The 20,244-nt window shown below is 43.5% G+C and overlaps 2 protein-coding genes across 9 annotated transcripts in view; one reads left to right on the top strand and one right to left on the bottom strand.

The window, feature by feature from the left end:
* DEGS2 (delta 4-desaturase, sphingolipid 2) overlaps nt 1-9,588 on the top strand; it is a 39,464-nt gene extending 29,876 nt beyond the window's left edge. For 3 of the 4 annotated variants that reach the window (XM_053946642.1, XM_053946640.1, XM_053946639.1), the window contains exon 3: nt 85-2,360. In XM_053946642.1, coding sequence (XP_053802617.1) covers nt 85-228 — 144 coding nt within the window. In that variant the 3' untranslated portion in view covers nt 229-2,360. Of the gene's footprint in view, nt 1-84; nt 2,361-9,477 lie in introns of those variants that run through there. The other variant, XM_053946643.1, reaches the window with a different exon arrangement.
* Nucleotides 5,264-20,244, bottom strand: part of EVL (Enah/Vasp-like) — a 117,508-nt gene continuing 102,527 nt past the window's right edge. For 2 of the 5 annotated variants that reach the window (XM_053946637.1, XM_053946633.1), the window contains 9 exons: nt 16,872-17,101; nt 16,100-16,215; nt 13,125-13,185; nt 11,118-11,184; nt 9,772-9,838; nt 9,605-9,667; nt 7,356-7,422; nt 6,921-6,978; nt 5,264-5,868 (listed from right to left, as the gene is read on the bottom strand). In XM_053946637.1, coding sequence (XP_053802612.1) covers nt 5,831-5,868; nt 6,921-6,978; nt 7,356-7,422; nt 9,605-9,667; nt 9,772-9,838; nt 11,118-11,184; nt 13,125-13,185; nt 16,100-16,215; nt 16,872-17,101 — 767 coding nt within the window. In that variant the 3' untranslated portion in view covers nt 5,264-5,830. The remainder of the gene's footprint in view (nt 5,869-6,920; nt 6,979-7,355; nt 7,423-9,604; nt 9,668-9,771; nt 9,839-11,117; nt 11,185-13,124; nt 13,186-16,099; nt 16,216-16,871; nt 17,102-20,244) is intronic. The other 3 variants (XM_053946635.1, XM_053946634.1, XM_053946636.1) reach the window with 3 other exon arrangements.

Here is a 20,244-nt window from a genome sequence, read left to right on the forward strand (position 1 = left end):
TGTGCTATCAGATCTGAATGTGAAGGTTGAAACACACCTGACTCTGTGCAGCCAAACAGCTCATTCTCTCTCTTCTTCTTCCAGGTGAAGAAGATTGCAGCAGAATATTATGATAACCTCCCACATCACCAGTCCTGGATTCGAGTTCTGTGGGACTTTGTTTTTGATGACACTCTTGGTCCTTATTCAAGGGTTAAGAGACTGTGCAAGCTGGCAAAGGAAAGCTAACGGGGTAGCTCTGCCTGCTGCAGTGGTGTGTGTTTGTTCATTCCCATGACTTCAGTTTTCTGCAGAAATAGAAGGATCTTTGTGTGTGCTGAATTAAAGCACATTGGTGCATGCTGCTTATGCCAAGAGGATGAGTGTGAAAATTAAGTTGTCTAAAATTTTACACAACTGATACTTTTTAATAAAGGATATTTGTATATGCAACCCTCAGAACCTAGATTAGAGTGAACTATGATTAGGTAAACCTTTGGTCTAGGCTTAGAAATAACTTCCTGGGGCACATGTGCCTAAACCTAAGTTTTAACTTTGTCTGTGGGGGAATGTTTGTTGTGTGTTATGTGTAAGCATGTATATGTGTAGTTCATGTATGTGGTTTCTCTTGATGCCAGATTGGAAGTAGATGCTCTGTGTGCACAGGACTGTGGAAGCAGGGAAGACTGGCATGCAGAAGTAAATGATACTCTCTGGAGAACACAAGGGTGTTTTTAGCTCAATGTCTTGTCTAATCTAATATCTTCTGATAATTGCTAATAGCAGAAATTTTATATATGCAATGGAATATGTTTATATTTTTGTACGTCTGTAACATTATTTCAGTAGCTGCTGTTTGATCTTTATCCCAGAGCTTTGTCTAAACCTTTTCTGAATGAATTTCCATTCTTAGGATAGAATACTATTGCTAACTGACAGATCTGAACTGTGGTAAGGAAAAATCCTTTTTTTAGTGTTCCACCTACTTCCTGATCAGCAGCATGGATGTGCTTCTGAGGAACTGGGTGGTCCTTTCTCACTCCCCTTTCCAACAGTATTCATAACTTCATGTATCTCACCCTTTTCCCTACTGTAAGTCCTCTGGGGAAAGGATAGGTTCTAGTTTTAGTTTTTCCTTGCCAAACTATTAGCATTCCTGGTCACCTTTCTTGGTCTCCTCTATAGTACACCCCTTTCTGTGCATGGGAGTTAGGAGTATGTGTCAGTGGAGATGTCTTCATCTTCATGGTGGTATTTGTTCTAACTGCTTTCAGAATAATGGCAATTCTTTTCCTCTGTTATTCAAGGGGCACAACTTGACATTTGGGAAGCACATAAGACTCCAGCTATATAAAATTGCCACTGGTGGTGTTAAGGGGATGTACCTGGAACATGGAGATGGGGTAGTTTCTGTCTCTGTATCTCTTACTTGGTGCTATTAACATTAACCTTCATCTCTCATTTCCACCTACTGGCATACTAAAATCTTCCTGCCTGTCCTCTTCAATTATAAACTTCTGGCTATCCTCAATAATTTTGTATCCTCAAAAACCTTAATCAGCATAACCTTTTTCCAAGCAGCAGAATATCTTGGGAGTCAGGAATTCAGATGCCATCTAGTAAATTCCCTCTACCACAGAAAGCTGGCAAAATATTTCTGTTCTTACAAAGTGGTTAAAAGAGAAACTATATATATACAATTTCTGTAGCCCTCTAACAGTTTGGGTTTTTTCTTCTGGAAATCCATGGCTGTAACAAAGAAAAATATTATTGTGCAGCCTCACTGGTCCCTCAGAGTATGTGATTAGATCTGGGAAGCCTGATTTCCTGACTAAACATGATTTTGTTTCTTCCTTCAGCAGCACTGGATCCAGTGAGCCAGTCTGTTCACTAGGCAGCTGAGCAGGGTTCCTCCTGCAGCAATTTGGGTTCCTCCTTCATTTCCCCATTCTCCATTTTTCTCACTCATGTGATTTTGGCAGTTGGGTAAATAAATACCCAGGCTTGCTCAGCAGATCAAGATCCTTTGTAATATAGGAGCTGAACACCAATTATTCACCAATACTGTTTTGTGCTTTTGGATAAGAAGAGCAAGAATGAGGCTTCTGCCAGCACTTCAGCCTTTACTGATTCCTCAGTGATGAACATACCTAAGGCATTATATCTTAATTATTAAAGCTGCTTTTTGCTGGTGTGGGAACTTCCATTATCTTTGTATCAGTGCTCATGTTGGGGAATTTATTTTTTTATTAATTTACTTCAGATTTTGCTGGCACTCTGATCACTTATTCAATTTCCTGTGTCTTCAGCAGCTGTTCCTCAACTCTCTAGTCCAACTTAATATAAAAACCACAATAAAGATGATGCCATTTTCCTCAGTATGACTGTTGTCCTTATCCTCTTTGATGAGTGACCTTATGCTGTAGTTCCCTTACTCAGCTGTTTCATGATCCAGTCACACATCTGCTGTGGACTACTAACCTGGCCTGACACAGAGGCTCTGGTGTAAATGAGCCAACCAAAATTGTCAGCTGCTTCTTCACCTGCCTCCCATCAGTATTTCCATCGTGGTCCCAACTTGCTTAGCCTGGGCAGCCCCACAGCCCTCCTGCTCAGCACTGTCCATCTCAGCAGGAATTGGGTGGAAGCCTGCAGTGCCTGCAGATGTGCAGTGTGAGCTGAGTTCCAGCGTGTGGGGTGCTGTTGGGGAAGGCTGTGATCCTGTTCTCTCCATGGGCACTTGTCCTTGCTACTACCAGTAATGTTGGCAGGAAGGGTGTTTTTAATAACCACGGGGCATATGGGTCTGGGTTAAAAGTGTGTTCGAGCTATGTATAGTTTTATTCCCTTTGCTTAACAATTGATCCTTCATTGTTTGGGCACACCAAGGCACTGGCAAATGGCTGCAGGATAAGAAGGACTGGAGAGTGATGTCCCCTTAGATTTCTGCTATGTAAGATGCCTGTGGCCTGCCCTGTTGCAGTGGCTCAACAAACCCAGTATGAAAGGACAGCCTTCTCTGCAGAGACAGCTGGCAAACTGAATTACTGTCTGGGAGGAGAGAATCCTCTGGTAGTGCCACTACTGGAAATCAGCCACCTTGCACATCCCTGTCACTGGAGCTGAAGGCTGGGAACTGGCACAGTGCTAGTGATGCCAGGGCTGCTCCCCTGCCAAGCTTCACCTTCCACCCCACGCACTTTGCTCCCACTATTAAGTGTCCCTGTGCAAACTTCAGCTTATTATGTTGTAATTATATGAGGCCTGCAAAGGTAATTGAAGAAAGTAAGAAAATCCCATTTACAGCAGCTGGCTGATGTTAACACAGGGGCACACTTTATCCAGGCTGTACAACATGGTTATTAGGTGACCTTAGGCAGAATGCCACATTCCAAGGAAAAACATGAACCATGCCAAGCACCAACCTCCAGAACCTTAGTTAGGATTACAGGAGTTTCACAAAACAGATGTGGTCTTGCAAAGCAGCAGTTTTGAGGAGCACTTGCCATTAAATGGATTTATAATTAGGAAATGCATGAGCCACTGTAAGAGATTTATGCAAGAGAGCATTCTAATCTCTGTCCGGGTTGTTCATACTGGCAGGGCTCCTTCTTGTGGTCCTGGGGTTGTTGCAATGTGGTGCACATCAGTGTCTACTTGCTTTAGTTCTCATGTGGGTCTCAGTCTGGAGCTCACTGTTGCATTAAACTCAGATTTCTCCCATATTTAATCTGCAGTATAACCAGACTGTGAAAAAGACTCAGTTGTAAAAGGCATTTGGGTTGCTTTGAAGAGTGCTGAAGAACACTCTAAAACAAAACAGGTAACATTTTACAGCTGACAGCCAAACAGGACTCATGCTGCCTCCTCTGCTGGGCCTCCTGTAGCAGGCTGGCTGTCCCTCCTGCCAGCTGCCTGGTCCACCAGCAAGGGGGCAATCACAGGTTCTCCTGGACTGCTGCATCAGGCTCTGCTCCCAAAACCAATCCTCAGGGTCTGGCTTTTGAAATAAAATCCTTATGGAAGCCTGAAGAAATGAAAGGAATTTGGAAAATACTTGACAGATTTCAATAGCTAAACTCCAATCCCTTGGCTTTTGGACAAGAAAATGGCATCAAGACAACTGCCGTGCAAAGCTTGCACCAGACTAAGTCAAGCAGAAATTCCCAAGATTGCTCTTGAAGCCTCAGGATTTAGCTTTTATATTTTTCAGATTCTGTGCTTTAGTGTGTAGTTCTGAGCTCCATATTAAGGGATGATGAGCTCTCTTCACAGAGTAGGGAGACAAAACAATTCCTTCTCTAGTTGGGGACCAAGGACAGCGGATACAAATTTCAGGCCCAAGAACATGAACAACGTGGACTGAAGAGAGAAAAACAAGAATGATGGGAATTCATAACCTAAAGCTCTAAGTAGACAATTAACTCCAATATGCAAATGGACCAGAACTTACGAAAGTGAGAGACCTCGTAACCAGTCATCCATTTTTGGGACCATTTTTGGGTTCATCCAATATGCATGGTGTAGCCCTGGCTGGGCTCTTGTACTGCCCAAGGTGTATCCATTGAGGCCTTTTAATAAATACCTTTATTCTTTAACTCTTTAACTCTGTTGAGCCTCTGTTCCAGGTCAGCCTTGAAAAGGCATCACTCTGGTGGGAAGAATGGCTGTAAAGGAAACAACTTCATGGCCTGGATGATATGACTGGCTATGCACTGTTAAGTGTTCAGTGTCATGTACCAGTAAAGCTCAAGACCTGCACACCATTAACAAATTACTCCCCTAAGTCCCTAGCCAGCAGTGCTGTGCCTGGGATTTCAGTTTGCATCCACCTAAAACCTTTGGTAGCCTTGTTCTGCATAAACATCTCCCTTTTATTACTGCAAATCTGCAGGAGTGCAGATGATGGGACCTGTGGTTTTTTTCAGTGACAGCAGGAGATGTGGTGGGACAGATGGTGGTGGCCTCAGAAGAGCCTTAGGCCACTGTCCTTCACTCACTTTGGCAAGAAGTTGCTGAGGTTGTGGCAGCCTGACTGCAGGACTGGTGCTCAGCCAGCCATGTGAGAGGGCTGGGCAGGTGAGGCCCACGTCTGCCTGTGAGAGAAGGCAGGGCTGCTGCCATTGCACCAGCCACAAGACACTCAGGCTCTCACCTCGTGCTCTGCAGTGCAGGAGGCAGAGCTGCCACCCCACAGTGAGTCTCAGTCACCTTCTTCTTACCACCAAGTGACACAGAAGTGCAGGAACTGAAGGGACAAATGAAACAAAGAAAGGCAGGGCCGTGTGGACAATAAACAGTTTATTACCAATATGAACACAGATACTGTGATGCACTGACGTACCATTTTTTAATATTGTGATAACTCTGAGACAAAGAACTTGTTGGCTGACAACTAAACATGTCTCTTTCTTCTGGTGATGCCTCAATACATTTCTGTTGGCAAAGGATCTTCATTTACATTGCAGACTACTAGTAAAATTACTTTGAAGTCATCTATCAAAAGCAAATGGTTCACGTGTGTTCTTATCTACTACTAAAAAGAAAGGTAATACATTTAAATAAGCAAATACAAAATACAAAAAAGGCTGACAAATCCAATGTGCAGTGTCAGATGAAATCTAAAAAATCCAGAAATTTAAAATTTAATAATCTTTAGATTAAGACTTGTAAAATGAAGCGAATCCAAGGCAGCAGCAAGCTTCAAAGTGTGCTGAGTCTGCTAATAAAAAGGGTGTAAGAACAAAGACAGTGCCGGTGTCCTCTCTCACCATCTTGCATGACCTTGGTACACTTAGAAATGATCCAATCTTCCTAGCATTCTTAGTACCGTCCAAATGCTTTGCAATCATTATGTTGTACTGATTCTACTCAACTCCTGCCGTATGGCTAGAAAACCAAACCAGAAAGTTAGTGCATAGTGTTAAATCCAGTGAGATGGAAAATGCTAAGTGCAGAGGTTGCAGAAAGTACACGCTGGTAAAAGGATGAGTGGAGGGTAAAAGGATGAGTAAGGGTAAGCAGTCAGCTGCTGGCTTGCAAACTGCAGTACTACTGTGAGAAGTTGCATCTGTGGTGTATGTGAATGCCTCATTTTGCACTGGAATGAACTAGGGAGGCTCTGAGGGCCAAGCTGCTGGGACAGTAGCGTATGGACAAGGGTCTCTCCAACTGCAAACTGCCTCGGAGGTTTGTGAGCACACAGATCTAGGGCAAGGGCACAGGGAATGGATTTTAGCTGCTTTAGTCTCCTCTTTTTCCCCTTCCCTGTGAATCTAAGGTGGGGAGTGCAGGGTTTGGACATGCATCTTCCTATGCCCTAATATGGCCTTCAAATGGGAATTTTGCTGTGCATTTAAATAATGACCCTGAAAAATACCTTTAGTTGTAAACTGCAAAGCAATTTATAAAAAAGTACTGATACATTTGGTACAGCTGCTGTACTTTTCAATGTATTATAAAAATATATGGCTATTTGGAAATCTGTAATCAAGTGAAGATCTGAAATAACTCTTCAAGCATGGAAAACCTACAGAAGATTTTTGGGAAGGATTTTCGGTTAGCTTCCTTTGTCCCCTCCTCATCCCAGACCTGTGTGGTTGGCAAGTTACAAGTGATTTCACGCTTGCTGATTGTGATAAATTGATGTGCCATGGGCTACAGGCAGGCCCTTTCTCACCCTCCCACCTGTGAGAAACACCAGCCAGTGAATTTCTCATAGGCTGGTGGTAAAAATGCTCATCAACAGCATAATAAAGGATGTAAGTGCAGTATTATGGTCAGAGCTCAGATAAGGTAGATGCTTGTTCTCCAAATGTGTGTATAAATCAGAGCTGTTCAGAGAAGTCTGAAAACACCAGGGAACTCTGCAGTTCCTATCATCTTATCTATGGAAAATTAGTCATAAAGATGAGAAAAATAATAATTTTTCTCTTTCTTACCATCAATTATCTCCTCTTTCACTTTGTGTAACTCTCTTACAACTTCCTCCAATATTTCCTGATAAGACAAAACACAAGTCAGCTGCTCAGAATTTCCTTCTAACTGGTGGAAGAAAATGCAAGTTTAACATGGTTGTGCTTGTCCCCCACCTCCATTGCTGGTCAGAGCCTAGCACTGCTAACAGCTATGTCTGCACTCCCAGGCACGGATGCAGAGGATGCTGGCATATTTACTTGCACATTTCTGTGCAGACATAATGATAAAATAGCAGTGAGATTGTGCTCTCTTGCTGCTCACCAGCTAGCCCTTCCCTAGGCACCTACTTATAGTGGAAATCAGAAGACTGAACAGCCGTTTTGCTTGTACAGCGCATGCATGGGGGAAAATGGGTAGCTTGCCAAATCTCTAAAAGTGCAAATGACATTTTCACTCACCTGTTTCATTCGATCAAAATCTAAGGCATCCATAGCCACATCATTGCTGCTGCTCACTGGCTTCATCCTTGAGAAATGGAAAAAAAGCATAAAAAAGGCAGTCAGTTTTCTGCAATGCGTGCTAAGCTGCACCCACCTGATGGTGTGAATGAAATCCACCCCACAGAGCAGGAGCACTTGTGCTGGACAGGAGGTTCCCTATTGTGCTGCTCAGGAATATTTGTCAGCCAGAGAGCAGCACTGCTCCTGTATGCACAACCTGACCCTCAAAGATGCTGTGATTTTTTTTTTTTTTTTTGTGCTGGGACTCCCAATGATTTCAGATTAGAAAATGCTGAGGGGATAAAGCCTGTTGAACATTGTGTTTTATTACAGCATTTGCAATTTGCCAGCTACATGTCTGGTTTTCTCTCTCAGTCTCTTTTCTGTACAGCAGCCCTGTCCTGGCAAGCTAGGCTTTCACTGGGTGCTAAAGTAATAGTAGATTACAGCTTAGAAAAATTTTATTGGGAAAATAACAACCCACTAATCCTTTCCGTGGAAGACTTCAATGAGTCAAGAGTGGCTTGTTGATAGTGTTATGTATCACAGTCATTTTTTATTGACTCAGAAACAAAACCAGTCTGGCCTTAAAGGCTAGTGCACCTGAGTGTTATCAATCTTTCTGCACAGTATTAGTAAGTGGGTTGAACCATGATGACATCTGATAAAATAAATTAAGGAACTAGATGCTGTTTGCCTTTCTCTTTTAATCAGTAACTCTAAAACATAAAAAAACTAACCATGCTATACAATGGCTTCAGATAACTTTGCCATCATCTTTAAGCCCAAACTGGGGGCTGGTGGAGATGCTGCTGCTCCTGAGGGTTGCTTGGTCTTGCAACCAACCCTTCCTTGGGAAATCTTGACATGTGTCCTACCGTCTCACAGCTAACAGAGTTAAGAAAGATCCAAATGCCATCATCCTGATCAGGAATGGAAACAGGTCACCTTTAGAAACCTGCCCTGCTCTCCCCACAGAAGTCTTTCAAGCAGGCACCACTACTACTGAGCACTACTCCAGGTGCTAAATTAGGAAATAATTTTTCCCACTAAACTCCTCCTCCCAGGATGCAATGCCATTATAAAAGATAGCTACTGAAATGTGATGGCTGTTTTAAATAGCCCATGTTTCATTCCTATTTGCAAGGAGGAAGAACGGTCTTTTTCTATCTATTTGAAGCTCATGTATTTCCTGGAACGAACACGATTCACTGGTTTTAGGAGAGCTGGCAAAACTATATTTTGCTATAATAACACTGATGTATCCCTCTGAATGTTTGGGCAGAACATGTTACAGCATTTTAAACAAAGCAGCAAGTATGTGCAGATAGTTGCCATTGGCAACTTACCTCTCTCCAGACTATCAGCACTGTTGTATACCTAGCAATGCAAAATGTCACTTTGCAGTAAATATTAAACATTTGTAAGCCTGTGTTCTACCTCCTTATTCAGCTTATCCATCTATCTCAGTGTCCAGTAACATCGAGTGGTCCTAGACCAGCACGGGAAGCAAGCCTCTCTAGCTGTCCAACATAAAACTTTATCTCAATCTCTGTGATTAAAAACATGGGTGCTGATCCTGAAGCTTGGCTATTCTGACTGACAGGACTTCTGAAGTCCTACTTTAGGTTTCTTGGCTTTTGACACCTGCTGGTTTTTGTACCCCATGTGTCTGAAAGATCTGTCTGTGGTGGGGCCTTTTTACATCTTGATTTTATTACCAAGTTTCACTCTCCTTTCTTAAGCACCCACTGCAGTGGCATGGGTGGAAGAAAAACTTCCCTTATCCCAGCTGCAAGCTCTTCAGATCATTTCTGCTTTTGCTTTTTAATTTCTGCAGAGGTTGGGCAATGAAAGCTTCACGTATTGGCAGGGTCACCATGAACCTGCTGTAGAAAGATGGTCCAAAACGTGATTGCCACATGGCACAGCAGTGCCAGACCCATGTCTCTGACTCTCACACACACATGGATGGTTTAAGTGCTGGTTCCAGCATGATTAACATCTGTAATGCCCAACTGAGCAGGGGGCTGTTTCCATGGAACAAAGCTCTGACATGACACCTTCACACTTTGTGCAGCGACAGACAAAGCAGATTGCAAGAGAATGAGTCAAAGATGCGGCAGAAGACGAACACTAGTGCTGAATGATGGGATGAGCCAAAGGACAAGCCGAGACAGTTAAGAAGCCAGGCAGTTAGCCAGTACCTAGAAGACACGTGGGATTGTGTGGGGCTCTTAGCTTCACAGCTCTTCACCACTGATGGATTTCTACAGCAATGGAATGAAACGAGACATGAGTCGTGCGCGTGCCACAGGGACAGCGTGACCATCCCGCCTGCTGGCCAGCCGCAGGGACACCCCATGCAGCTCACCTAGAAAGTAATGAAGATACAGGCTTCTCAACAGAATTGCTCCTTTCCCATGGCTTCTTCCCAGAGTCTGAAAAGCAAACGTGAAAAGTTAGTTTATTATTTTTACTCTAAAAATAAAAATATCCTGAAGCTGATTGTCTTATACAGTTGCTTTCACTCAGTGAGGATGAGGGACTTAGGACAAGAACCAGGAAAATGAGATTGCTGAATGAGTGCATTTGCCTACATTATTGGGAAAGCATTAGCAAAAATCTGCTTAGTGATCCCTTTAATTAGGGACCACATAGTTAAACAATACTAAAAAGAAATGGAAGTGGAACAGCAGGAGGAAAAGCATAAATAATGTCTATTAGGAAATACAGGCTAATTGCTGCAAGGCTTACTTTATTCAGTACAATATTTATTTATATTTTAAATTAAGAAGTCTTAGGGTTTTTGTCTGCATAGTTGGCAGAAAATGTGGGTGTATGTAAAAAAGGGCAGTAAGAGCCCACTATGCAAATCTCCACAGAGAATTTATTTAATGTTGTGTGCACTTCTAACTCACAGAACATTCCCAAAAAGCTGTACTACATAACCCTGGTTGCTGAAAGTGCTTCCTATCATCCCAGTCTCCTAAAATGAACTGTTGCAGAGATTTGACAACTTTAAATACAAGGATTTGCTCCTCTGTGAGGTCCTAAGAACCCTTTTAAAAGAATTACAAGCACTCCCAGGAAATTGTTAGATCTCATTGACATACACCTTTCTCCTGGCTTCCTCCCCTTCCCCTGCAAAGCACACAAGTCATGGCTTTGTTCCAAAAGGAAGCTGGAATGGTTAAATAGTCATTCCCTTGGGAGAGATTTCTCTCAGTATGCGTGAAAGCCAAGACTGACGCAGGGAGGAATGTGAGTGCTTGCAGCTCATCTATTCAGATACAGTTATTTCAATTAATTTTAGGAAAAAACAATTGAATCTAGGAACTCTCAGGATCAGCCTTATTGCAACGAACTAGTAGTTTGACATCCAAACCCCAACTAGTATAGATGAGGACATCTACACTACAAAAAGTAAAATAATACAACTTTTTTCTCTTAAAAGATTTAGGTGTGTAATGTTGAAGACACAGATCCTCAGCTACATGTCTAACTAAACTGTCTTGCAATTTTCTTGACTGTGAAGCGTATAAAGGTCATAATTTCTTACTGAATACAGGTTTTAAAACCACAAGTGTTCGGGAATTTTTCCGTTAGTTACTGTTAGTTTCTGCACTCAGAAGTAGGACAGTGAATCCAGAGTCTAGAGGTGGTGAAGACTAGATTAAAAAGACAGCTACAATGCCAGTAGTTCAACTTAATTAATACCTGATGAATTTTGCTGCTGCTGGGCAGAGCCTCGTGTACTGGTTGAAGGAGAGGTGCTAGCATCATCCTACAAAGAGAAAAACAGGACATTACTGAGTTTTAGGGATGAAGTGCAGAGTCTTCTACTCTGGAGACAGCTGCAGCACATGTGATACAAAAGCAAGTTTCCTCCCTGTCCAACAGGCACTGTTGCCAAAGTATGGGCTCAAGGCCATTTAAACTTTAACTTTCTTACACTGGATGGCAAAATACATCCTCTTTATTTAGTTAATGTGGACACCTTTTCATGATAACACTCAATCACTCTTATCTCTGTATACCAAATCAGGTGAAACCACTCTAAAGTGCTGCCTGCTGTTGCCTAAACACAAACCATCCATTTCCCAAATTTAGAAACTCTCTGAGATGTGGAATCCGAGCCACCTAAAGGAACTGTTGCTACATCCCAGTCTTTCACCCCAAGACAGCCACCAGTACCAGAGAGAGGAGTTTAGGTATGTAACAGAATGTAATGAAATCAATCAGTACTCCTCTTAAGTAGAAGACAAACACTTCATCAGAGATTTGGACTCTTTTATCTCGGATTTATGTGTGACAGATCATAACCCATTCATCCATCTATTTGGCATGACAGTATTATCTAGCAACCTTCAAAACATACTCAGGCAAAGCATCAGCTCTGCATTGTAAGATGGAATTGCACCCAGTTTGAAAGAACATGAAACGTACTCAAGACAAAAATTAAACAGATAAAGATTGGTGCAATTGAGAAGTTTGATTTGAGATATAAACTAATGTAGAATTTCAGCAAGACAGAATAAGGGACAGAAAGCAGAGGCTGGCAAGTTAGAAGCTAAATGGTGCCTTTCCTCCCCAAGTATATGGTTCACAACCAGCTTTGGGGCAAGATTAAGAGCAATGGTTGCATAGCGAGTTCAATAGGCAAATTCCATGCCTGAAGCATGCCTCAGACAACATGCAGAAAATAGCTGCTTTTCTCCCTAAACAGTGAAAAGTGCTTATTCCTGCTCTTCCTACAAACCTTTTTGCTTGGGGCAAGACCTAGATTATTTTAATGGACTCCCTACTGAACAGCTTTGTGTTTGGAGAGAACATCTCTACACAGGCGATATGAGGCACACAGAATGCTTCATGACTTAGCAGCTGTGGCAGAAAGCCTTCACAAGGGTACTGACTAGCAACAGGAATGCTGAATGAGCAGCAGCCTGGAAAAGCACCACACTGGAAAGGATGCAGTGCAAATCCTGCCCTCTCCTAAAACTGGAAAAATCTTCCACACTTTACCAGTTCAACAGGTAAAAAGTGTTTTCATCTGCATGTTGGACTCAAAATTGTTGCATCAAGTTCAGTCTACAGACTTAGTCAAATAAAACCGCTTGTATAATTGCTTTTGTGGAAGAGAAATTAATCAAAGTTCCCCAAAGTTGTCCAAATTCTATCTCAGTTTAGTGTAGCTATCATGGTCACATATTTTGACTCTTGCAGGAGCCAATGGTTAATACACCATTTTTCCTTCTTCCACCAGGCACATTCTCTGTGCACTCTGGGGTCTGAAGTGAGCTGATTCTTGGTTTGCATGGAGGTTGGCAATCCAAAGTTATATTGCAGGGCTGATGGTCCACTTCAGCTTAGCTCAAGCCTCAAATATAAAATAAGAAACATGAACTTTATCTCAAGTTAACTTGCCATAAGGTTCAATGCAACTTCTTACAGGCAATAACCTCCTGCTCCCCACAACACTGGGATTAGACCATGAAATAGAGCTCATTAACTTGTTTTAGACAATACCTCCCTACAAATAAAGCAGCTGTTCCTATTTATAGGGTGCTGTTCCCAGGAAAGGTGGGAGCAGTTACATTTGGCTTTGGATCGAATGTGCACATCTATCCCTGGATCAGCACTGCCTGCCAGACACAGTGAATGAGCACAGGACTTCAGCTTACAAGGACTCTGCAAGAGCACAAGAGGGAGGAGTGTTTCACTTACGTTTTGGCTTTCCTCTTCCTTTTTATCAGCTGGCTTGTCTGACTGTGATGCTGCTTTCCTCCTTTGCAAAGGAACAGGAGATAGGACACAGTCAACCCTCTAGAAACAATCCTCATGGGAAGATGAGATTCAGGCTTTGGTGGGAATTCCTATTTATTTAGCTCATCCCAGGGAACATAACAATGGCTGGTTGTATTTTGTTGTGTAGGGCTGGGGTAGAGGTGAGGAATCAGATCCCAGTGATACGACTCAGGGAGAGGGGCAATATTATGAGGTGGTGTTTAACAGAGGAATGCAGGGTGTGGAGCATAACGAAATGTGATGAAACAGAGGGAAGAAGCAAAGCTGGGTATGAAACTGGGTGAGAAAAGGATGGCTTCTCTCAAGGATTCGGGAAGTCCTGGGTCCTACACAGGAGGAACAACTCACCCCATATAAGGGATTCTGAGGACCAACCCTGCCCACAGTAGGTGGCTCAGGTGGGTATTGCAGTGATGACACTGCTCTTAGCCAGCTCCAGTGTCAGTTTGTCACTTGTCCTATATCCCACATCCCTGATCCTGCACAGAGAAAGGGCTGTAGCAGTGCTCCCACCTGATGGGAAAACTGTCAAAAAAGCCCTTCATCCCAGGTCCACCCTCACTGGGAGAGACTGGGCACCATTTCTACTCAGCCAAGACCTCTTCTTCCTTCTAGAGTGGGAAAGCTCTGGCTGGAGACAAGGAATCAGGAAACCAGCCCACCCACCTGGTTTTCAAGTGCCTTTGGTGAACAACAGGAGATTATTTTTGTCTCAAAACCACTTCAAAGGCAGCAGAGCTCCTAAGCCCTGTTGTCCCAGTGGCAAAGAGCTGCAATCCGTCCACTGGGGAAACTGGACGTGACAGTAAATAAAGATGTTGGTTGTTTATTTTTGAAAAATACATGGCAAAACTTCTTAGTCATTAGCCAAACTGGATGATGAAAAGAAAACCAAATTCTTATTTTTTAAGCCCTATTTAGGTTCTAAACATTACTCCAGTGGGCCAGGTGCTGAGGCTCTAGAAATCCAATTTCCCATTTTAGATCTTTAGGGGAACTGCAGCTCAAGTCTCCACGTGGACTTTGGTTGTGCTGAACTTTACCCTTATCCACCTGTGAACACTTCCCTTAGCAGATGTTTTTTTAAAACATCAATCTGACAGATTTTTCATTTAGTCGTGGTTCTGAAGTGAAGAAAATTCAACTCAGGAAAAAAAATCTCAGAAGCACTAAGAAAGGCTTCTGAGAAAAGCCTCACTGGATACACAGCTTGGAGGATTTGATGAAAATTTGACAAAAAACCAAACAAACTGAGCAGCATGTGTCTGTAGGACACAGTGCTCTGTGGGCATTATTTCCAGATATTTAACTGCATTAATAATTTTACTAAATCAGTAATAATTTTTTGGTGTTTCTCTAATATTTACTTGATTTTTCTAACAAAAAGAAGTTGTAATTGTTACAAATCTAAGTGAGGGAAATATTTCCCAGGGTGAGAGACCAGTGTTAGATTTATGTCCTGCAACAAACTTAACTGGGTTGGGAGTGTCAGTGGTCTATGGGTTCATTATTCTGTTTGTACTTTAGTCCTGAGGCAAAGGGCTGCTCTCACAGGGCCCACTGAATCTAGAGAGTGGTATTTTATAGCATCTGAGCTCTCAGAAATGTTTTCCTCCATTACTTACTAAGCATTAGACATATTCCCTGTTTCTGAGCATGGGGTTTACTGCTCAGAAAAGGGCCCCTGAGATCCCATGCTCATAACTCTGATTTCTGAATTGAACATGCTCAATTTAAAACCAAACTAAACCAATATTTTTTTAACCTCCTGGTAACAGTAGGCAAATAAAGCAGGTAAGTACAACCTGAAACACAGTGCCAGGTTCTTCCTTTCCCTATGTCATCACACATAAAAAGGAATTTGCAGCCAAAAGAAATCCTCTCAGTATCAGCTTAACAGTATGTGCCCAGACTGCACCCCTGAATGGCACATGTGTATTTCCAGGTACCTCCATGGCTTTGTGAAGAAAACTTTAGGGGATAACTCTGTGGCTATCAGCTCCCTGGAAAAGGATTTGGAACTCAGTTATTTAAAGAGTAGAGGTAGCACAATGCTTACGGCAGTGCAAGTGCTTTTGTCAAGACACACAGAGAATTCCATCCTAAATACCTGAGGACACAAGATGCTACTGCCAAAAGCCATCCTGGAGTACACTTTAGACTAGAACAACCCAAGTGTGCTGAATTTCTACGTCCAAACACATGAGCTGTCCATTCAGCTTACTTGGTTAACAGAGCTAGTTACCCCAGCATCACCAAACCTTACTTTGCCTGTAGACAACTTCCAGTTAGGAAAGGTCACTCTTGATACAGAACATGCCAAGATTCCATAAAAAACTATTAAGAACTGTCGAGCTATTTTAATTCCAAAAAGAAAGAAAATTATCTATTTGCTATTTTATTTTGCCGGGAACTTTTTAGAGTGTTGTGTATTTATTTACTACTTTTCAAAGGATTTCACAAGGATTTTCAAAGAATCCACAGCCCATGTTCTGAATTTCTTCTGAAATGAACAGGACATGGACAAAAGTTAAAATCAGACCTTTTGAGCTGAGAACTGTCTTTGTACTAAGAGAACATTATTTAAAAATTCCATCTCTGTGTACCCTACAACTTTACCTACCCTTCATTATTTTATTCATCCTTTTCTTTCATTATTTGTAAGTTTAAAAATTTTAGATCTAAAAATATAGCATCTTACACTAGGAAAAGGCAGCCTATTTTTCCAATGCAACACCTTTCGCATTAAAAGTTGGGCAATACTGGTGACCAACATCCATGCAGGACCTGTCAAATTGCAAGGAAACACCGACTGCTAACCACAAAAATGACAGTGTCTTGTTCCACAATTTGCTGCAGATCTCATGGGGCTTACTAGAGGAGTAAGTACAAACCTTTTTGCCAGCAATTTATTCATTTCTTCCATTAGTCCTCCTCCTCCACTACTTGTTCGATTGGCATCGCTCTTAGAGACCCCACTGGGGCTGGACCCTCCTGAACCATCTTCTGGCTTAAGAGAGAAAACAAGACTGGAATTAATGAAAGGCTTGCTTTGCAACCACACCCTTAATGATTAGTTTTCCCAAGTGTTAGGAACAGCGATCACAATCACAGCCCAAAACCAGAGATAGGATGTGTTCTGCCTTGGGAAGAAGACCCACAGGAATATTACTAAAACCAAGACAGATCTGGGTGACGTAAATAAATGGGCAAATGATTAAAAAATCATTAATCATCACAATCACCACAGTGTTGCTTGTTCATAATTATTTTTATGCATGGTTAAGCAATCTACATGGACAGCTACTGACCAGGCCTCAACAGTCTACACTGTTTTTTTTGTTAGTATAATGTAGTTTTAATCACTTAAAACAAGTGAAAACACTAATGCAATGGTGGACTATGTGGAAGTAGCGAAATCCTGGCAATGTGAGAAGTCACAGCCATTTGCTAACTCATATGTTCTGAAGGGAGTAAACTCTACCCAACATTTCCTGCTCAGCTTTATTTGCACTGCAAAATCACATTTAGAAATTCACCCAGTGGTCAGCTGAAGCATGTTTCACCATGCTTCACTCTAGGTGTGCAGACCATTACACCAAGTTGTGCCAGGCTTTCCCGCAGCAGAGAAGAGCCCACTGGGGAGTCGCAGTGCCACCTCCTTACCCGCTGAACTCTCCGTAGTTTGGCACCAGCCAGAGCTGCTGCGAGCCCTGACACTGACCCATCTTCAGCGCCAGCGCCCTGGCCCGCGCCAGCTGGCAGTGGGGGCGGTGGGGGCGGCGCGGCTCCCATGGGTGGTGGAGGGACTGGGGGAGGTGGCGGAGGTGGGGGCCCCCCAGATGAAGCAGGGATCACAGCAGCACCACTGGGGTGGCCAGGTGGAAGTGCTGGGCCTGAAATGCAGAGAATAGGAATTAGACGTGAAGCATGATCTCCTCCAGCCCACAGACAAGGTCACATTCCCACTCCCAACACCACGGCCTGAGTCCAGGACAAGTGGTTGACGCAAGGGAGCACCATGCATGTGAAGAATGGGAAGAGGTGCTTGTATCAGTGGTCAGCCAGCTACAGTTGTGTCCTCCTGAGAGACCCTGTCACTGACAGTCTTCTCCCTCCTCTTCTCCCTGGCTGGGCTAGTGTTTCATTCTGTGTCAGAATCAGAGCACAGACAACGCTTCCCAATTTATAAGTGTCATATTCTTCTACTTCTCCCACAGCTTTCTATATGGAGATAATAAACTCCACGGACTTTGGTTGACATCAGCTTTTCAGGAGAGTTGTGGGCTACAGTGACACATCCTCCTTTCTGTCATGCAGAGGGTGTGTAGCCTCAGCCAGTTTTGCAGAATTACCAGGGCAGACTCCATCCAGCTCCAAGTACCCCAAGGCTCTGCAAAGCTCCTCTCAGCAGCAGCCTGTAGGAAGGGCTGATGGTGGCAACTCCATTGCAGTATTTCACCTGTCTGTAACAGGTCATTTGAACAAATACACCTCCCCAAGGGTATTTCCCCATGCACACTGTCGTAACAGGCTACTCTTGGTATGTATCCACAGCTTCAGTTGTTCAGTAAGTGTTACTTTGAAAGACAGGTGGGTTTTGACTGAGAAATATTTGGAAGCCATATTTAACATTAAGAGCTTGTTTTTCTTATCTAGGTTTTCTTATAATATTGCCTTATTTCTGTGGTTACTTCTGCCATTATTTCACACTCCCAATTCCATTCTTGAAATGAACCATAGCTGCTATTAGAAATACTTTAAACATTTCAAGCCCTCTTTCGTTCATGAACATAATAGCTAGTAATTCATTGTGGGTACATTTAATTGTAATTGCAAAACTACACCCACCTAATTAGAGGGCAGCCTCAGGCAAAAATTGAACTGAGTCAAAATAATGGAGTGATGTGAGTTTAAAATAACTGTATTGAACTAAGTGGATTTCAAGCACTTACATCAGCTGAAGGACTGAGCCTCCAGTGGTTACGGTAATACTTTTAGCAGAAAGTAAAAGGAAATGTCTTAGTTTTCTTTTTCTAGGCACATTACTTTAGCATTATATGTGATTATAAACCTGGATAGATCCAAGTCACAAAACATATACTCTGAATTGCAAATAGGCATTGCTTGCAAATTGTTCTCACTCCGCAGGCTTCATTTTAGATTGGCACTAGAAATCAAGACCATATACAAGGTGGCCAGACCCAAGCCCTTGATCTGCCTTCAATGAGAAAGGTTTGCTGGAATAGTTACAGTGACAAGCCCACAACTATACATGCAGTGAATACCAGGAACAGAGTTTCTTGAATTAAATAAATTGCACAACCACAGGGGATTCTGGGTATCTTAAACAAAATTCATGTTCTATGTTTCACTGGTAACAGAAATACCACTTATCAAAAAGAGTAAAAATCACAACCTCTACCAATATCCTACACAGACAAGAAACCTACTGCAGACCTGGCCTCCAGCTTCAGAAGAGCCCATCTGCTATGTTTGGACCAGCTGAAAATAGGTTCTATATGAAGGTCTTTGAAACAATTTGACTCTGCTGAATGCCAAAAATCTCAGTATGGGATAATACTGTAGGAATATACATTGCAACAACCCAACTATGGGGGCCTGGTTCTGTAATTCTTACTTTTTGCCTGGTCCCTGAACCTGTCTGGAGTGATTTTGAAATTTTTCCACCCTAGTTTCATAAATCACATTCAGCAGCAGTAGCTTCGGGTCTCTCAGCCCTTTTTCTATTGGTAGGGGCAGTGCCAACCAGGCTTTTTGAACAGGTGACAGCTGAGGCTTTACATAGGTCCCAACTCATTCAAAATCAGTACTTACTCAAGAGGGCAGTGGCTGATGATGTCATGTAAGGAGGGGTCCTCCTGGGCATAGCCACCTCAGACACAGCAGCGTGAGGGGGAGGCAATGGAAGACAGTGTGACATGGGCTGACACCACTGCTGTGCAGGACAAGATGGCAAATGGGAGGATGGGGAGGGAGCCTGGCCAGAGGAGCTGGGGGGGCTGGCGATGGTGGGCAGCGGGGAGCAGGGTGCAGCTCCTAGGTGTGGAAAGAAGGACCCATCCACACTTTTCACCTGGGTTCCAGGGGGGTCTAAAGCAATTTGCTCTTCAGGATGGCCGTTCAGGGGTACATTTGCTGAGGTCTCCCACCCTGCTTTATCTGTGGGTGCCTTGACCCTGTCAGGTGGGACAGGAATCACGGGCAGGATGGTGGGACCACGTGGCTGCAGGACATCACCCCTCTGCAGAGATGGTGCATTTGTGGCAGAGGGAGAAGAAGAGCAGGAAAGAGAAGAGCCCCTGAGAAGCTGGTGAGAGGGGAAGGGGAAGTGGGAAGGATGGAGAGGCGGTGGAGACAGCGAGGTTCGCCTGATGCCTGGCATGACAGTCCTGCCATTTGGGCAGGGTGGAGGGGAGGAACCTGGGGCTGTTGGCAGCTCAGAGGCCGAGTGCCTGTGCAGGAACTGCGGGGGCTCTCTGGCTCTTTGCTGGGCTAGGAAAGGGGACTGACTAGCGGGCTCAGGGACAACGGGTGCTGAAGAGACAGCGCTGGCTTGAGGTAGTGGGGGGAGCACAACACCAGAGGCAGGAGCACCGCAGTTACTAGAGGCAGGAGGAGGAGACTGAGGATGAGAGGGGGGAGAGCATATGCTTGGTTGAAGGGTGGAAACTAAAATAACAGAAAAGACAAAAGAATAAGGTGGGTACGCAGGAAGGAACGAAACCAAGGCAAAGTGGAACGGAGGAAAAGGAACCGTGAAGTAAACGCAAACAGAAACTCAAACAAAGCAAAGAGGAGATGGTGCAGGCACCAGCTTGGGGATTTCCAGCCCTCAGCAGAACTGGAGGGGTATGCAGAGCAGAACCCTGGCAGCACGGGATGGGCTGCATGCTCTGGTGCCAGTGAGGCTCCTCCAAACCCCACGTGAATCTGAGTCAGGATCACGAGCATCACCTTTGCACCAGGGACAGGTGCAAGGGACATGCTGAACACAGAGGTGGCCACCTTGTAGGCA

The sequence above is a fragment of the Vidua chalybeata genome, chromosome 6, assembly GCF_026979565.1.
Source record: "Vidua chalybeata isolate OUT-0048 chromosome 6, bVidCha1 merged haplotype, whole genome shotgun sequence".
In the NCBI taxonomy this organism is placed as follows: Eukaryota; Metazoa; Chordata; class Aves; order Passeriformes; family Viduidae; genus Vidua; species Vidua chalybeata.